Source organism: Ursus maritimus, unplaced genomic scaffold (assembly GCF_017311325.1).
Source record: "Ursus maritimus isolate PB19 unplaced genomic scaffold, ASM1731132v1 scaffold_15, whole genome shotgun sequence".
NCBI classification, from domain to species: domain Eukaryota; kingdom Metazoa; phylum Chordata; class Mammalia; order Carnivora; family Ursidae; genus Ursus; species Ursus maritimus.
In genome coordinates this window covers 51,112,660-51,132,010 of record NW_024423897.1, presented here as the reverse complement: position 1 = coordinate 51,132,010, position 19,351 = coordinate 51,112,660, and the positions used below count along the sequence as shown (strand labels likewise).

The following is a 19,351-nucleotide window of genomic DNA, read 5'->3' as shown; positions in this document are numbered from 1 at the left end:
AGGATCAGAAGGGCAGTGTCTGCATGAACTATAATAAGAAATTTCCTTTCTTTCCTCCCCAGCACTCTGGGTACAGAATACCCCCTACTAGGGCTGGCTCCGTGGATTTTCTACCTTTGCAGTCACACAGGGCCCAGATGGTTTGTATTTAAAAAAACTTGCTAGTTTTATCATTTGGATAAATCTAAAAGGCAAAGACTATATTAACGTAAGTATTACCTGGTTCATTCAACAAATATTTATTGACTATCTCCAAGCACCAGGCATTGTGGATAGCAGTGATCTCAACAGACAGAGACCTTCTCTGGGGATCCTTGGGGTGAGTTCTGAGCAGAGGGCAGTCAGTTGGCTGTTCGACATACAGTCTCATGGGCCATAGTAGAGAGTTTGGGCTTAAGCCAGAACCCGATAGGAAACTGTTAGGGGTTTTTAAACTGGGCTGGTGACATGATCAGGTGGTGTAAGCGTCAGCATCTATGGTGGTGACATCTTGAGAAGATGGGGAAGATGAAGTGGTGAGGGCAGGAGGGAAAACATGGCCAAAATATTTAATTCTATCTCTCTCTCTCTCTTTTTTTATAAAAGATATATAAATCTTGAGGCAGCCAGGATTATTCTGCCTGTCCCAAACCATGCATCTGAAAACATTTCCCTAGATAGTATCACATTGAGAAAAAAATACCATCACAAATGCCTAAAATTCTTACTTTTTATTTAAATGAGTTAAAGCCCTGTAAATTGCATTCCAACAAAGTCTTTATGAATATACTTATAGCATAAACATACTCCAGAATTCCTGTCTGGGTTCCACAAAATGTATTCATCAAATGCAGTTTGCTTTTTACGTTGAGTGTAAGTCTTACAAGAAGGTGAATGAAGGCATAGAACAGAGGAGGACATTAATGTGTAGTTTGACACTTTAAATCCCTGCACCTTATTCTTCCTTCAGACTAGATGGGATGGTCAGAATCATGGATGAAGCAATGACTTTGTACGAGAAGAGTTTGGGAAAAGAATTCTAGGCGATTTTACAACCATCAGCCAAGTATCAGTACATCAAGAAAGAGAATGAAGAAAGGAGCAACAGCTATTTGTGAAGTATATCTGTTTTGGCCAAAAGGCAAAGCTATTATATTTTTAAAAGAAAGGAGGGATTAGCTCCTAAGTTGCTATATTCAAGAACTATTTCAGTTTCAGGCAAGATTTATTTTGCTTAATGTATCTCATTTTATAGAAGCCAGACCTTTCCCTTCACTGGCCCCTGCAAGCCTCAAGTTAGGTTATGACCGCAATTTATATGATAAAAGGGCTGTAAATGCAAAATTTAGGGAGAGTGATTTTTTTTGTTAATGCATAAAGCTTTGAAAAACACAACGTAGATTATAGGTGGAGGCCGAATTAAGGATTTTAAAAGAAGAAAGACCTACCAAATCATCTGTTCACTGCCCAGAGCAAATTAAACTCTTTCCCTGGTCTGGAATTATCAGATTTATCATGTGGCTTATATATACGGCTTCTTGTTTTACTTGGTTGTGCTTGTTTAAAATATTACAATTCATCATTGTTAAAATTACTACTTTATACTTATTCAGCCCTTCATAGAGTCAGTCTCTAAAGTAAGAAAGTGCTGGTTTCACATGGAAAAAACTATCTTACCTTTAGGATGAAATTTTTTTTCTTGCTTTGCAAGTTGTAGCTTTAAGCATAAAACTTCCGCAGTTCCAATGTTCACCACTAGGCGCAGCAGACAGCCCTCTTCCTTTGTCCCATTGATTCACGCAACAGAATTCCAGTAGTAGGGCAGGCGTCAGGACTGTATTAAATTTGTACTATCTTAGTGATGCCCTTACCTGATTTATTTCTCTTTCTGTTTTTCTGTGTGCATCTTTACGCCCAAGTGGACTCTCCTTTTTTTTTTTTTTAAAAGATTTTATTTATTTATTTGACAGAGATGGAGACAGCCAGCGAGAGAGGGAACACAAGTAGGGGGAGTGGGAGAGGAAGAAGCAGGCTCATAGCGGAGGAGCCTGACGTGGGGCTCGATCCCACAACGCCGGGATCACGCCCTGAGCCAAAGGCAGACGCTCAACCGTGTGCCACCCAGGCGCCCCTGGACTCTCCTTTTTAATACAATCTGGCTGCTTACAACTACTAAGGTTATATCCAGACAGGGAGAGGGGGCATCTTGGTCCCTACTGTTGAGTGGCTTTGGCCATTGAACTGCCCGTCCCAATCTGCCCAGTCAATGTGCAGTGAGGGCTGGTGCATGTTGATAGACTCAGGACAGGTAGAGCTCCGTGCTGGAGCTAGAAGTGAAGTTACTGTCACCCAGCCTTGAGACAGCTGCATCAAGTCCTGGGGACGGAATGGACTCAGGGGTGGGGTGATCACTGCATTCATTGTACCGCTTTAGTCTCTCCTTCCTTTGAGTCAGGACTTAGAAGGATTCTGGCTCTCTGTGAGATACGCTGTGGTTGCCATTCACACTTTCTCAGAGACGCCAGCTGGCAAGGATAAACACCTCCACTCCTATGAGATAGAATTGTCGTTTCCCACCACGGGCCTACGGAAAACTTCCCGCTCATGGAAGCGGGGGAGGTGCTGGAGGAGAGTAATGATACTCTTAGGGCACCTGGCAGGTAGTATAATTGGGATCCTCATTTGGGGGCTAAGATCACCACACTGGACAGGCGATGTCAGAGGTCACACAACCAACGAGAAGACACAGCAATGAAATAATCCAGCTGTGATTTGGTGACTTAAATGTATGTGTGTGTATTTATATATTGGTATATGTGTGTATATATACGTGTGTATGTATTTACTTGATGCCAGGAATTATATATATATATATATATATATATATATACACACACACACACAAACACATATACATATATATACAGTCATATATAATTTTAATTCAGTAGAGGAAGGAAGAAGTTGGCTAACAACTCGGTTTCTGTCATTTAACTTCTAGCTAACTTTAGGTCTTTTTGAATCTCGGGTTATGGTTGTAAGCAGTTTGTAGTTTTGCTATGGCGTTGGTAACTTTTTGAGTCGGGGGGACATAGAGAAGGTGGCAGTTGAAAATTTGAATATGACCTCCTCCAGTTTCCCTCCTCCCCAGTCAGAGGTGTTGGGGTGGTTGCTGAGAAGTCCCGAGTAGCTACTCAGGGCTCCCGGCAAGGCAAAGACTGAATGTGGATCTGAGCTGAGAATTCCAGTTTCTTCATTCAAGTGCTTTCTCAACAGTCTTTGGCATCTCTGTCTTCTGTGGTAGGGAAACTTTTTTGTTAAATCCTCTTTACCAAGGAGGGATGCTTGGATCTTTTTTGGTTCCCTTACACAGAATTTTTTTTAAAGATTTTATTTATTTATTTGGGAGAGAGAGCGCTTGCGCGTGCGCTCGGGTGTGCATGAGCAGGGGGTAGGGGGAAGCAGATTCCCTGCTGAGCTGGATGCTGACATGGGGCTCGATCCCAGGACCCTGAGCTCATGACCGAGTGAGTGAATGAGGGAATCAGAAGAGCAGGTGTGAATTTATTCTCACCAGAGGCTCTTGATGCCAGGGAATGAACACATGGCTGTGAAGCCTTCCCAGACCATGTTGAAACAGCAATGAACTTCAAAAAGAACTCTCCTCTTTCTTTGTGCATCACATTAAACAAGGCACAGTCTTCTCATGGTCTTTGGACCACAGCAGCCCTTCGGAACTTTGGAGGAAAATCGCTGGTACAAATTACAGGGATGTTGCCATTGGTACAAAAATGTCTTTTGAATGACTTAGAGTACAATGGAAATTCTTGTGCTGGTGCACGTACCCTTTCGCCTGTCCGTGGTGTGATCCTCTCGTTTCTTGGCTCAGAAACCCAGCTGTGAGGCACCATCTGTCAGCAGCAACAGCGTCTGTCTCCGTGACATCTGTGTTAACTCTTGCGCAATTGCCTGAAGGCCTGTAGGTAGCTGGGAGGCTGGGGGGGGGGGCAGGCTCTGCCTTGGTGCCTTTAGTGAAATACCGCCCAGCCTTTTCAACTTAAAACCACCCGTGATGGAGTGCTAAGTGCTTGCCTTTTCATAAGCTGGGAGACTCTTTCAGGACTTCGTGCATTCCATGATGCATTCGGTCTTACTTGCTAATCTTTTCCACCCACAGGAAGGTGGCCATGCAGTAAGACTGGAATAAATGCTCGGTTCATAGACTCAGGGCGGGGTTTTCTGCTTTCTGTTTAATTCTGCAGAAGATGGTGTTGGAATATCTACTGGGTTGGAAAGTGTCCCCCCAACTCTACCTCATATCCCTCCTGGAGCATCAGAATGTGACCTTCTTTGGAAATAGGGTCATTGCAGATGTCAGTTAACATGAGGGCACGCTGGAGTAGGGAGCGCCCTTAATCCATTATAGCCGGTGTCTTCATGAGAAGGGACGCAGAGACGTTTGGAGTGAAGACGGCCACATGATGACCGAGGCAGGGATGGGGGTTCTGTTGCCACAAACTAAGGAATGCCTTGGATTGCTGACAATCACCAGAATCTAGGAGAGAGGCATGGGGCAGATTCTCCCTCTCAGAGAATTGATTGAGTCCCTTGATTTCAGACCCCTAACTTCCAAGACTGTGAGACAGTACATTTCTGTTATTTTAAGCCACCTAGTTGGTGGTAATTTGTGAAGGCATGCCTCGGACGCTAGTACAGAGGCGTGCGCCACACAGAGCCCTTGTGTAAAGACTCTCTTTTGGGTTAACATAGGTCTGAGTGGTGTCTGTAAGGAAGGGATGGTGCTTGTTAGGAAACATTCCAGGGCCAGGCTATATTAGAAATAAATTTCCAGGGGCGCCTGGGTGGCTCCGTCGGTTAAGTGTCTGACTCTTGATCTCAGCTCCGGTCTTGATCTCAGGGTTTTGAGTTCAAGCCCCGCGTTGGGCTCCATGCTGGGTGTGGAGCCTACCTAAAAAAAAAAAAAAAAAGAAAAGAAAGAATGAATTTCCAGTTATTCACTCAGAACCTCACTCTTGTGCCAACTCATTCAACACATATGCACTGAATGGCTACAATGTGGCCAGCACAGTGTTCGCAGCAGCGAACAAAACAGTACGGAGAACCTATGCTACTCTCGTGGAGTTGAGGATCCAGTGGAGAAGACAGACATGATTGATTTCAATCAATCTACATATCTTTAGTGTCATTATATGTGAAAAGAAGCAGTCACACTAAACAGCAGTGAAACTTTGTGAATCGGATAGTATTTGGGGATGTCACTCCCTGATCCGATTTAGAAACTTAACCGTACTGCATTTATGTTCGATCCTATTCATGTGTCTGTGGTTTATCTCCCCAACCCAATATGATCTGTCTTGCTTTTTCTAAAGCTAATCATCATCCTTTGTGTGCAATAGGTTTCACAGGTACTTGTTGAATTACACTGAGTTATTGATTGAGGATATTGATCGGGAAGATGATTAATAAGAGCTAGCATGTATTAAGTATCTTTTATATGCATCTGCCGTTCTCAGCAATTACCTTACCTCATTTTATTCTCACGCTGCTCTGTGAGTGTCGACTTTGCAGTGCCCCATTTTAAGATGGAGTAACTCCTGTTCAAAAGTAAGGAAACGGCCTGAGTGCTCAACCATGTAGTTAGTGGTGGAGGCAAGATTCAGGTCTAAGCAGCCCCACATCAGGCTCCACGCCCCCCAGGAGATCCGCTGTGCTTTGGGCCCACTTGCGGCCATCTGCTACCTCCCGTGGATTTGTCAAAGTCACACCCCTTTCTTTTTCTTTTTCTTCGTCACAGCATACAGAAGGCATGCAGAAGAGGTGGGTTTTAATTGGGATTTTTGTCTAAGCATGCCTTCTTTCTTCCCCCAAGAAAAAGAATGACATGAGGGTGTGCTGATTGCTGATCAACTTCAATTATTTCTGTTTCATTCTTTCTCTGTTTACCCTTTGGCTTTGAAGCGAACACTGCTTAAATGATTGCCTATCCTTCAGGGTCACGTGCGGTTACGCCCTGGGCTTGCATTTCACATCACAGTTTCGCTCCTGTGCTTTGGGAGTGGGACACCCCCTCCTGCACCGTCTTACACGAGGCAGAAGCTCTTGCCTTTCTTAGGGCACGCACAGTCCCCATTTGGGGAGAAGGAGGAAGCCCCCAGGTGTGCGCTCAGAGCCTCGCGGGCCTTCCAGGTGCAGAGCTTGTGCCGCAGGTGTGTGTTCGGATCCCGAAGCCTGACGTCTGCTCTGCTGACATCGGGGCCGTGTGCTGGTTTTCTGTTCTAGATTACTGCTCCCGGCCGCAGCGGCCATCCAGCCCTGCCTGGAGGTAACTCAACACTCCTGCCATCCTTGCTTGACATTCCGTTCCTGGGGGGCTGAGGCAGGGGTGCAGAAGGCTCTCAAGGAGCTGCTGACTCAGTGGTGGGCTTGTCGCATTGTTCTGTCCTGGAAGAACTCTGTGTGCTTTGTTCGTTTGCTCCAGCCACAGCGCTCAGGATCTGATTTCGGCTGGAAACAACATGCACCAGAAGTTTGAAAGTGAAAAACCACAAGCAGTCAAAGCCAGCCCTGTCATTGCAGCATTACCCACAAAGGCCAAAGGAAGAGGCAACAGACAAAAGCCCCTCAACAGAGAATCGAATAAACAGAACATGGTGTATATACACGATGAAGTAGTATTCAGCCGTAAAAAGGCATGAAGTCCTGAGACATGCTAAAGCCTGAGGGCCTGAGAAAGTGAAATAGTGGGGCACCTGGGGGGCTCCGTTGGTGATGCGTCTGCCTTCAGCTCAGGTCATGATCTCCGGGTCCTGGGATCGAGCCCTGTGTCACGCTCCCTGCTCAGCAAGGAGTCTTCTTCTTCCTCTCATTCTGCCCCTCCCATTGCTTGTGCTCTCTTTCTCTCTCTCAAATAAGTAAACAAAATCTTAAAAAAAAAAAAAAGAAAAAGTGAAATAAGCCAGACACAAAAGGACAAATATTGTATTATTCCGCTTAGGTGCTGTATCCAGAATAGGCTAATTCACTGGGACAAAAACCAGATCGGAGGTTACCAGCAGCTGGGGGAGGGAGGAATGGGGAGTTATTGTTTAATGGATACAGGATTTCTTTGTCAGGTAATGAAAAATTTTGGAAATAGTGATGGTCGCACAACATCGTGAATTACATTGTACACTTAAAAATAGTCAAATTTTATGGCAAATTTTATGTTATACGTATTTTAATGTAATTAAAAAATGCCACCCCTCTGAATCAGGTCTTGGATTTGAGTGGTGACTGCATCTCTCAGCGATAAGGCAAATGCTAAAAAGTGTCCTTGGCTTTTCTTAGGCTGAATATAAACCTGTAAGAATGGCAGCTTCTTAGCGGAAGGGGCCAGCACACCGCCACCTGGGCATGAAGCAGGTGCTCACTTAACTATCCTGTTTTCCAGCTCTGCCCTGGACCGCCAGCGCATTATAGATGTAAGCACCCTGCTCAGTGGCCCTGAGACCACTGGCTAAGTGCTTTGGGAAACTGGCGTAAGGAAAATACCAGTTAGGGCGTTAAATGGCTTGAAATAAAAAGAACATCAGGGCTGAGGGTTCCCCTTCTGTTTCCTTTCCTTTCCTTCCTTTCATCCTCTTCATCTCCTATTCGGTCTTCTCTAGGGGAGACGCAAACACAAAGGGGACCATCTACTGATTTTTGCTCACAGTTAAGTAAAGCAGAGTGTTTTGGATTTGATCCTTCATTTCCCTCTACTTCGGGTTTCTGACTCTGGAGAATTCCTTTGTTAAATCTCTCTCTCCCCCTTAGCCTGAAAGAGCCAATATGCTTTCACTTATCAAAACCCAATATACACCTGGGCTGGGAATTAAGCCGTATCATTCTCTGAGATAACTAATATTATTATTCTTTACGTATAGACGCTTGACCTGTGGATCAAAGAAGTAAGAAATTATCTCAAGATAACAATCAGGAAAATAACAGTGAATTCAACACACAAATATGAGCCACCACTCCCGTGATCTAATTCTAAGATATTGAAAAAAAATTCTCTTTCATTTGGTGTAGACATTTAGTGTTAAACCAGGTTGTCATGGTGTGCCAACAGCGGCTTGAAAACAAGGTACTGGAAAGGAATAGGAAATGTCATGGGCTGAGGCCCCCATGTTGGCCCACGCGCTTGTTTGTGGATTTCATATCAGAAGTCTGTGGCTGAAACCCACAGGAATGAATTCAATGCATATAATCTGGGAGTTATATAAGGAATCAATTTTGCAAGTAATTTCTTGGACTTTTAAGAATGTTGAAGATCATAAGACCCATTGGTTCATTTTTTTGGTCATGTATGATTGATTTTTTTCTATTCCACCCTTTACCTTCCTCATGTTATCAGTAAATCACAACGGAATGTCTGACTGTCTTGTTTTAAATACCTACATTTACAAAATCATCTCGGGCACTGGGAAGATGAGAGAAGAAACTTAGTTTTGCAGTTTTACATAAGGGAATTATAAGATGAAGGGACAAGGGGCACCTGGATGGCTCAGTGGGTTAAGCATCCAACTCTTGGCCATGGCTCAGGTCATGACCTCAGGGTCTTGAGATTGATGTCAAGCTCCAGGCTTAGTGGGGAGTCTGCTTGAGATTCTCTCTCTCCTTCCCCCTTCCCCTCCCCTTGCTTCTGTTCTCTTTCTCTCAAATAAATAAATAAAATATTGAAAAAATAAAATAAAAAGACTTAAAATCACTCTCTACGATAGAACCCCCATTGAATGAACATTGTCTTTCTGTTCAAACACTGGGGAAGCGTGGCACATTCTAACAAGGAATGCACAGCTGGAGTAGAAGACCGGCCCTTCCTTCTGCTAACGTCCCTGGGTTAACCGTGTGTCCCAGCTGATCTGGAGGAGCAGTCTGCTGAGTAGTTTCTCCGTACTCTGATTGAGAATTATATGTGTGTTAATCTGTTACAAATAACATTGACCAACGTCCATGCACTAGTCTTCACTTGCTTTGGTATTTGTATTTGTATTTGATACCTAGTTGTTTGTTCAACTGTCCTCATTTGAGCCTTCAGCCCAGTTGGGAGGATATTAAACAAAGTGCAACTTTGTACTTTACCCAATTTAACAGGCATAGTGCTGATAGGCTCATAACCCCTAATGAGAGTTTTGGCCATTGGTCAGATAAACAAACTTTCATGTAGGTAAAGCAGTTAGATATAGGGCAGAATTGTCAGCCTTGCTCATATCGGAGGGATTTTTGCTAGCTATATAGGGTATATATAATTCAATTTACATGTGTATATAATATTTATTTACTATTATGTGTCCATATAGTAGGATAATAATAATTAGTGTTTTAAATTTCATTTCTTGTTTCCTGATACAAGTTAGACTGTGATAAATGGGTCAGTTCTAAACAATCACAGGGTGAGCTCTTGATATGATTGAATGCTTTACCAGCTGGAGCCCATTTATTTTTCCTTGCAATGTCCCCAAACACTGAAGGGTGGGTCCAATTCCCCATTTATAGTAGAGGCAACCAATAGTGGTTTTTTATTTGTTTTTATCCCTACTTTATGGATAAAGACAATGAACTTTAGAGAAATCAGCAAGATTTTCTCCTTGACACATTACTTGGCACTGGTAGATAGGGAGTTTAAACTCACGTGGTCTACACGATGATGGACAGTTTTCTCTGTCAATTTGGCCAAGGTATAAACAACAGCTATTAAACCAAACAGTGTCTGAAGGTGAGAAATGTGGCACGATCTTTCTAAGACAATAGCTTGGCTTGTAGGAATATTGTTAGACTTCTGATTTTTGTTTTCTGACTATTAGGAGCCCCATAGCACCTCGTTCATTCCTCTGAGTTCCTCCTCTAAGCTTCCCACCCCAAAACATACACCTTTTTCCTGAACTCACTGGAGAGATGGTTATGCTTCCAGAAGCAAGGTAGAAACAAAGAGCATATTAATAGCATCCGAAATATGAACGCCATTATTCTAAGATTTGTGGAGTATTTCCTAAGTGCTGTATCTGGATTATTTTATTGACTCTTCCTAACAGCCCTAGGAGGCAGGGATGGGTCATCCCCACCCTGTTTATAGCTGAAAAAAACTAAAGCATAGAGGGGTTTATTAATTTGCCCAACACTGGTACGTGGCAAATTCAGATAGGAGCCCTGGCACCTGACCCTGGACTAGATTCACTCCAGTCCACACGAGAGCTGCCTGTATGTAATACAAGATTATATACAGTTGATGCTCACTATTTGTGGAGTCCATATCTGCAAATTTGTCTACTCGTTAAAATTTGTTTGTAATCCCCAAATCAATACTCACCGAGGACATGAGCAGAGCGGCAAAAAATCCGAGTCTCCCAGCGTGCACGTTCCCAGCTGGGGATGAACACGGTGATGTCTGCCTTCTTGTTTCAGCTTTAAGTGTCTTGTTTCAGCCCTTAAGTGTCCTTTTTGCAGCCTGTTTACCACCACATTTGTTGATTTTTGTGAGTTTTGATGGTGGTTTCACTACTTAAAGTGGCCTTCAAGCATCATGCGGAAGGGCTGTCTGGTGTTCGTAAGCGTGACAAGGTTGTGAGGTGCCTCACGTGTATTATTAGATAAACTTCATTGAAGTTCGAATGACAGCACTGTTGGTCACAAGTTCAGGGCTGATCAATCAACAGTATATATATATATATATATTTTTTTTAAGATTTTATTTATTTATTCGACAGAGAGAGAGACAGCCAGCAAGAGAGGGAACACAAGCAGGGGGAGTGGGAGAGGAAGAAACAGGCTCATAGCAGAAGAGCCTGATGTGGGGCTCCATCCCATAAAACCGGGATCACGCCCTGAGCCGAAGGCAGATGCTTAACCGCTGTGCCACCCAGGCGCCCCAATCAACAGTATATATTAATAAGGTGTCTTTAAACAGAAACACACATGAAACAAGGTTATGTATTGATGGGGGGACAAAAATGTTGTGACCAGCAGCTGGCAGAAACCTACTCCTGTCTTTCCCCTAGAAGCAGTGACCGAGTATTGTTAGTTCATTGTTTGTGGTGACTTTGTAGAACGTAACTACCGTGAATAATAAGAGTGGACTGTAATTCTCTATTATCTTGCTTTCCTTAATTAGTTAATTTGTTTAATACTCAGTGTTTTGCTATCAAAGGCCCATGTTCTTAAAGGGACAAAAATTGGTTCTTAATGGGGGGGGTTGAGAACTCCTTTTTAGGTAAAAACCAAAGATATATACGGAGCACATAACAGATATACAGTATATTGGCTGTATTACAATTTCTTTTGGGGGATAATTAGGAAAAAAGTCCAAAAAGTTTCCTTGGGGGGAGGGCAGTAATGAAAAAGTGATTGCAAAACATAGCCACAGGGCATAGTGACTATGTGGTGAAACATTTGAAGTATTTACTAGACTACACAGCACAGCATCCATAGATGTTATTATAAATATCATCGATAATATTATTTGGTTTTTTATCTTCTTCCCTTTCTTCATAGACCAGCATTTCTTAAATTGGAGTTTGTGGTCCCCTGAGGGGTCTGCGTTCTGTTTTCAGACCTGTCTGAGAATTTCCTCTGAAATTTATTTTACTTTGTGCTTTTGTTTTGATGACAATCATAAAAAAAACAATAAATCAGTGTATACTGGTTCCCTTTGATAGATGAGTCCTGCCACAAGATTTCATTGTCCAAGTTTACGCCTATCTTTTAAGGCAAGAATTCTGCTTCAATGCTTAAGGGCCAATAAGGAATAAAAGAGGAGTAGACTTAAAGATTGTGAGTGAAACAGTCAGAGTGCGTGAAGGCCCAGTGATGGGTCATCCTGTTGTGGGAGGAAAGACTCCCCTGTTTGAATGGAGGAAAGTGGTGGGCAGGCCGAGTCCTCACTGGGGGGTAGCAAAGGTGTGCCCAATCCAAGAAAATATTGGCTTTAGCAGCAGTACTATATTTACGTTTTCAAAGGTAATTTAATCTCTCTGCAAAATAACATCATTTGCCACATTAAATTAATGCTGTTAATTTGAATTTTATGGACTTTCTTGTTTTTGTGTTTAATTTGTTACTTTGTTTTGGTCTTGTTGTTGAATCAGAGTTAAAGCATATGGAGTTTATTTTTAGCTTTCCATTTGTACATCACTAAATAACAGTATACTCAAAATAATTTAAGTCTCCATTAGTGGTGAACAGTAATGCTTTGTGCCATATTAAAGGGAGTGTTGGCGTTACTCAGGTTTGAGGAGTACCATAATGGACTCATAGAATCATAGACTATTTGAGCTGCTGGGAATCACTCATTCTAACCATCTCTCCTACCACATGTGGACACTAAGCCTCCTGGAGGAGAAGTGGATGTCCAAGGTCAAAAACAAGGGAGCAGCAGACGAGGTCAGAGACCACATTGACATACTTCTAACTAAGGACCTGATCCAATGTGTCAACCCTTTCTGAAGGTGAACCATGGCAGATAAATGGGGACCACTGCCAGGCCAGAGAAATGGGCTAGACCCAAACTAATGGAGAGTTACTGCGTCATCTTGGCTAACTGTCAGGGAGGAGGATGTGAAATGGGCAGGGACAACAGGAATTAACAGACTTGTCTCAGAGCCAGAAGTCACCATGAGCAATGGGCAGTGGTAAAAGGAGACAACAGCCTTTTGACGTCCTGCTCAGGTGGTATCACCCATGAACTTGGGTTGTTCCATTACTCTCAATATTCACAAACTAATCCCTAATGCTCTTAAAGTGAAACTCATCTGGGCTTTTCTGCTCTGTATTTCGACGTAGGCACGCTCCCCCAAACTGGAGTGTGTGCCACTGTGTGGGGAACACTACTGGGAATGTGTTTCTCACCCACACATAAGAGTTCTGATCGTACCTTGTGAAGCAAAAAGAGCTCACTTGTGGTAGAATTGGATGGTCATTTTCTCTTGCTGCATCACAAAGGACCACAAACTTAACCTGCTTAACACGAGATACATTTATTATCTCGCAGTTTCCTGGGGTCAGAATTCTGGTCCTGGATCAGCTGGGAATTTTGTTCTGGGTCTCACAGAGGTGTAATGAAGGCACTGGCCAGGGCCGTGCTCTCGTCTGAGGCTTGGGTGGGTCCTCTTCCATGCTCACACGGCTGTTGGCTGAATTCATTCCCTTGCAGCAGCAGAACTCACAGCTGCTTGCTTCTTCAGGGCCAGTGGGCAGGGTCTCTTCTCTAGACTCTTGGGAGAGAGTTTACCTATTTAGGCCAGGCCCACCCAGGTTAATCTCCCTTTGACAAAAGTCTACTGGTTAGGGAATTAATTGCATCTGCAGAACCCCCTCACCGTTGCCATGTCTGTTGTTTAGAGACAAGGTATAGGTTCTATCCACACACGAGGGAGCAGATTACCAAGGACGTGGGCACCAGCTTCGCCTCTTCAAGTGGCTACAAAAAAATACCATAGACTAGTGGCTTATAACAACAAAAATTTAATTCTTACAGTTCTGGAGGCTGAAAAGTCCAAGAGCAAGGTGTCTGGTGAGAGCCTGCTTCTTGGTTCACAGATGGCTATCTTTTTCGTCTGTCTTCACATGGTGGAAGGGGCCAGGGAGCTCTCAGAGGTCTCTTCTGCTAGGGCACTAATCCCATTCATGAAGCTCCACCCTTATGCTCTAACCCTCTTCCAAAGGTTCCACCTCCTAATACCATCCCCCTGGGATTAGGTCTTAAGATGACCTGGGGGGGTGGGAGGCATCACATTCAGTCTGTAGCAGGTGCCATGGTAATTAACTTAGAACTCTGCTCACTGCAGTCGCTGACATTTCCTTCACTAGGCAGTGAGTATGGTTCATATTTGCAGACTCCCGTGTGACGTTTTAAGAATGTTTTGTAACATTAGTGTGTATCTTCGTATTAAAAGAAGAGTAGAAACTCAGCTATCAGCTGAAGCAAGATTATTTACAGCAGGGCACGACTGACGTTTTGTGCTGGACAATTCTTTCCTGTGGGAGCTGTTCTGTGTGTTGTAAGATATTTGACAGCATCCCTGGCCTCTACCTACGAGGTGCTAGCAGCACCCCCTCCCCAGCTGGGACAGCTAAAAATGGTACCAGACATTGCCAAATGCCGCCCTGAGGGAAAAAGCACCCCCACTCGGTAACTACTGCATTACATACATAAGTGTTTTTTATTTGTTTATTTTTTAAAGAAGAACCTATTAAAACAGGGAATTTGGTTTTTAAGGTGATAGAACTCTTTGAAGAGCCAGCAGGTTCTTACTATTCGGATAACGCCTCATTCTTAGATATGCTTTTGTCCTGTACCGGGAAATGTACAGTTTATAGTTGCAAATAAATAATTAATACTGTAGATGAGTTTCCCACATGTCCTTTCGTATTCACACGTATGCCAAAATGAGATTACGTTACCATATGTTTTATAATCTTGTCTGAGTTTACAGGCGAGCTATACTGTAATAAGGCTTTAGTTCCATTCTCGTATGGGTCAGATATTTAATGCATCGAGCAAGAAACATAATAAACTCCCTTCTTGGTATTACGGCTCCTTTCTTGGAAACAAGTGATATGGCTTGCTGTGGGATGGAGTGGAAGGCATGGTCCAGTTTTGAAGTTCCAGAACTCAAAAGCTGCTCATTCCTGTTTTCTGTAGGCAAAGGCAGCTCAAGCATCTCATCCGACGTGAGTTCAAGTACAGATCACACGCCGACCCAAGCCCAGAAGAATGTGGCTACCAGTGAAGGTAGGCATCTGGTCTTCATTATCTCTCTCCCTGTGTTCACAGTGCAGGCTATTTTTGGAAGACAAAATGTGTGAGTCTCAGTTCTGTTCTACTGAGTGGGAGCATATGAGATTCTTAAAAATGAGAAGGCAAAGGGTTTCCCAAGTTGCTTTTCTGTTGCTATGCTGTGGCCGTCTGATAAAGAGGTTTTGATAGGATTTAAGTGTCTCAATTCTAAGGCAAATGCTGTTATTTTGTGAAAATATAATAGGCTGCCTTCTGGGGAGTCTTCATGATGTTATCTGTCTTGTTTTTCAATGTGGAAAACACTATGATTGTAAAAGTCCTGTGCTGTAGTTGAAAGTTCCTGCAAAAACTTTCAAAATAGGCACACTTGGAATTCAGGATTTTGACAAGGGGAAGGTCACAATCATGTGATTTGTAGAACTTGAATTAACCATTATGTGGGAAGAGGAAAAGAGGTTCGTTTGATTATTTAAAGAATACGTGGAAAGTCCTTCCTCTCAGGGCAAAGATCGGCCTCACTGATATTCTTGATACAGAATTTCACCATATGTAGGAATACCTGTTGGAATTAATTGCTCTGCAGTCCAGAAGCTTTTGTGTTCTTACTTGTTTGCGTGTGGAAATCAGTGTTTCTGTGGTAGTTATTTAGCGGAGAGCTGACTCAATGATGGAGTTCGTTGTTTTTATTTTACTGTTAAACACAATTAAGTGAGCTCTTTTCTGAAGCAGAGCTCCTCCTAAATTAATTGTTGAATGGAGGTCCCGTGTGAGATGCTGGTGCCGCTTACAATGGAAGACCCAATGTGAGGTGACCTTGGGTAGGGCCTGCCTTCTTAAAGTGCACAGGGTGTGTGCAGGTGCATTTCTACGCTCTGTCTTGAGGCTTAATTGAAGCTATTGCGATGTTGGGAGGCGCACCCCATGACCTGATGTTGGTCGTCTCTGTTTGGTTGCTCCTCTTCAGCGTGACCGTGTGTGCGCGAAGGATGGCGGTTGGCCGCTGCTGTGTAGGTCTTCTCTTTGGGTATTTTTGACTTGGTGTGTTTCAGACGGATGGATGTATAAAGAGCTTTTATAATGGGATTATATTCCCTGGCGTTTAATGCCTTCGTGTTGTTTTACCAACGTTGTAAGGCGAACAGATCGGGGTGTTCTCCGCGGTGCTGCGAAGCACCAGATAGAAACCCAATTTGAATTTTCTGCTGTTAATTCAAATATGAGCACTAGGTCATTCTTGAAATTCAGTTAAGGTAACGTGCAAGTCAGGTAAATTGATTCTAGACATTTGCTTTTGAGGCCTCCGTTCAGAAATCTTTGTTTTGTAAGGTGTTCACTTCTTTCTACCATGATTTTAGTCACTCTTGTTATGGTCATAGTTTGGCTAATTGGAGTGGCTGTGAAAATAGGAAGTTAAAAGTATGTGAAGTAATCCCTCTGTGTTTCCCTCTCCAGATTTAAGTGCTCATTTTAGTGTTTTCTCCTTTTCGAAAACAGAAAATACAAAACTGTATGGGCTCTGTTGCAGGGCTGGGGAGGGGATTGTGGGGCTTCATGCACTAAAAATGCCTGCTTTTTATGCTTCAACAACAACAACTAAAACTCTATAGGGATTTAACATTTTCATCTTATTCTGCCTTTTGCTTAGGAAGAGTCTTTTGATGCAGGCTCAGCCAATGTTTTATACATTTTTGTCACAATGCATTTCCTACCATTCTGAGGGTAAATTCAGGAAAGAAAAATGGGAAAATATGATGTTCATGTGAAACAAATTTTAGCAACTGGGCTAAATTAATAGGGCATTTTTTTTCCAACTCTTAAATGGAAGAACCCCATCTCTATGAAAGATGCTATCCATTTTTTTGTGTATCTACAAAATTAAGTGTTTTATTTTACTATTTGTATGTTTGAATCAATTTTGCTACTGTTTTTTAATCAATGGAATTAAAAAAATATTTTAAGATAAAGTAGGTGTGAGTATTACTTCCATAAAAATGTGTTTCAGGGATAGTTGCTGCAGAACGGTCTCATTGTCAGCCTGGTTTTTCAAGATGAAACACCAGCAGTGCTCATTTTCTCAATGCACAGGTGACAGAGTCCTGGTCCGCCTCCCAGGATTAGGGTGTCACAATCTCTGACCTCCACAAAGTGGGTTTACCCAATGGTATGCACGTTTGCTCCTACCGGAAAGCACCTACTAGCCACTGTGTGCCAAGAAACAGAGACTGGACACCAATTTCTTACACATGCTACAGAGGAGCCAATTTAAAAAAGTTTCTCTGATTCTCTTCCCACTGTTTCTAGAACCGTGTTTAACTTGGTTGTTAAGAAAATGTTGGGCGAGTGGTGTAACTGGTTTTCCAGAAGCGGTTTGACTACCCTTACATTACTTTCTTCACTTCTTTGATCCTTTCAAGAGGATTTTTTTCACCTCTGACTTGACCAATACCCTCTTCAAGAAACACAGGCAGGATGCTTAGGTTAAAGGTCTAAGTGATACTGATTTCTAAAAATGAGATATATCGTGAAGGACGGTATTCAGTTTTCCTGCAGCCTTTGCAAACCGTGGCCATACCGATAATAGCTGGGTTGGAAGCCTTGGGGAGCAGAGTTGGACTTGTCACTGTTGGGCTGGATGGGGAAGGTATGAATTACAGCAATTCCCTGGCCTGGGGGGGGGAGGGGTGCGCGCGCACATGCGCCTGCGCGTGTGCCTTTGTGTCCGGCCTCCAGGAGACAGCCAATGGTAGAGTCCTTGTCTCTCACTGGGACGCACGTAAGTAACCTGCGCAGTGCATGCTGGCCCCCGACCTGAGGACGTGGGAGCTGAGCGGAGAGAGGGGCGCTCACGTACCATGTGCTAACCTGGGGCTGGCAGTGGGAAATGGGACTATGACAGACACCAGGGATCTGACTGGGGAGATGACCATGTTCTAAAATTGGATCGTGGTAAAAGTTGCACGACACAGTACATTTGCTAAAAGTCATTGAGGTAGACCCAGGAGATGGCTGCTTCTGCATGACCTTCAGACTTGCGTCTAAGTCAGCACAAACTATTTGAAAATGCTGCTTCCCACCTCTGGAAAGAAGTCTTGAACAGTGGTGAGAAGACCCCTCAGGAGCATGGGTCTTGGCCTACAGAGAGCAGGGCTGCTGGCTGAAAGCTTCTCCTGAGATGCTCTGGCCTTGGGGCCAGCACTGCCCTGAAAGCATCCTAAGGAGTCCCTGGACCAGTACTGTTCACAGCCCCGCGAATGGTGTCCGACCATAGTGGGTTCTTCGTACTACATACCCCCCATGGGAAGTTCTGGAAGTCTTGAGAAATGATAGACCCACAGGTTTCTCAAAGCCTTTTTCTTTTTTTCTATTCTCTTCTTTTCTTATTCTTTCTTTCTGTCTTTTCTTTCTTTCTTTTTTTTTTTTAAGCTTTTCCTGGAGAGTCTCTAACCTCAGCTTGGATTTTAAGTTTTTAGCAACCAACCCTGATTGATGATTAAGGCCCTGGTCACATTTATTCATTCTAGTAAGTATGTCCTTGCCGTCTGCCTGATGTTCCCACTCATCCACTTTGGGTCATAAGGCTGTTCCCCGAGGCATGGTGGGCACAGACGGTGATACAATTCGGTTTTCATCCAACAGAGAATGGTATTTTTACGTAAATGGTAGTGTTCCATTCCAAAATCTCATGCAAAAGCTTCGTGCATCCTAATTTTGAGAGTCTAAAGCCACACCTCTTTCAAGGAATTGGCAGCCTGCAGAGCTTTCTCCTTGATAAACGGAATAGGCTTTCTTTAAAGCCCATTATATTTCTTGTGACAGTTTAAGTTCCTGATTTCCTGACACTGTAGGGGGTTTGGGTTCAAGTGCAGAAAGCTGGAAACATTCCATTTTTCCCAACAAAATCTGCATTCCAGCCTCGTAGGCCACAGCTTAATTCTTTCCAGTTGTGTTGCTATTCTTTCTGTTACACTTTTTTCAATCTTTCTCATCCACGGGGTGTTCTCCCTTGTACTGGAAGGAATGGCCTTTGACTTTCAGCTATAAAAGTCACGTCCAGCCCACGGTTAGAATAGAGCACACAGCAGCCAGCCTGACACAGAATCAGAAATAGTTAGCTCGGCTTGGGCTTCTTTCTCAGAACAGGGTTATGAGGACGTGGCTTTAATGGTGACCTTTAAAGGGCTCAACAGCTCAAACTTCTTTGGAGCTGGGGGGAAGATGACACAGTTATTTTAAAGGCCAAATGCCATTGGTAATTGGCTGATGAAGAGCCAACTTCATCCAGCCGCTCTTTAAACATACTCAAGTTCAGATACTGAACTCACTGACAACACAATTTATAGGTGTGATGGCTTATAAATGTTGTTATCAAGCCAGCCAAATATGGAATCATAGGATTTTTAGAGCTACAAAGGCCTTGGCAATTTTCTGATCTAATACATTCATTTTACAAAGAAATCCCTGCGGCACAGAGAAATAAAGAGATTTGCTCAATATTACACACCTAATAAATTGTCGAGCGGGAGTTTGACACAGTATTATTTCAGTGAGAGATGGTCAAATCAGGAAAAAGCATAACCTTTAAAAACATTGTTGCCT

The 19,351-nt window shown here is 43.3% G+C and overlaps 1 protein-coding gene across 1 annotated transcript in view; it reads left to right on the top strand.

Moving 5' to 3' along the window:
• The window catches only part of FBXL7 (F-box and leucine rich repeat protein 7), a 370,923-nt gene that overhangs the window by 77,198 nt on the left and 274,374 nt on the right, over window positions 1-19,351 (top strand). Inside the window, exon 2 of the mRNA XM_040630538.1 lies at window positions 14,660-14,749. Coding sequence (XP_040486472.1) covers window positions 14,660-14,749 — 90 coding nt within the window. The remainder of the gene's footprint in view (window positions 1-14,659; window positions 14,750-19,351) is intronic.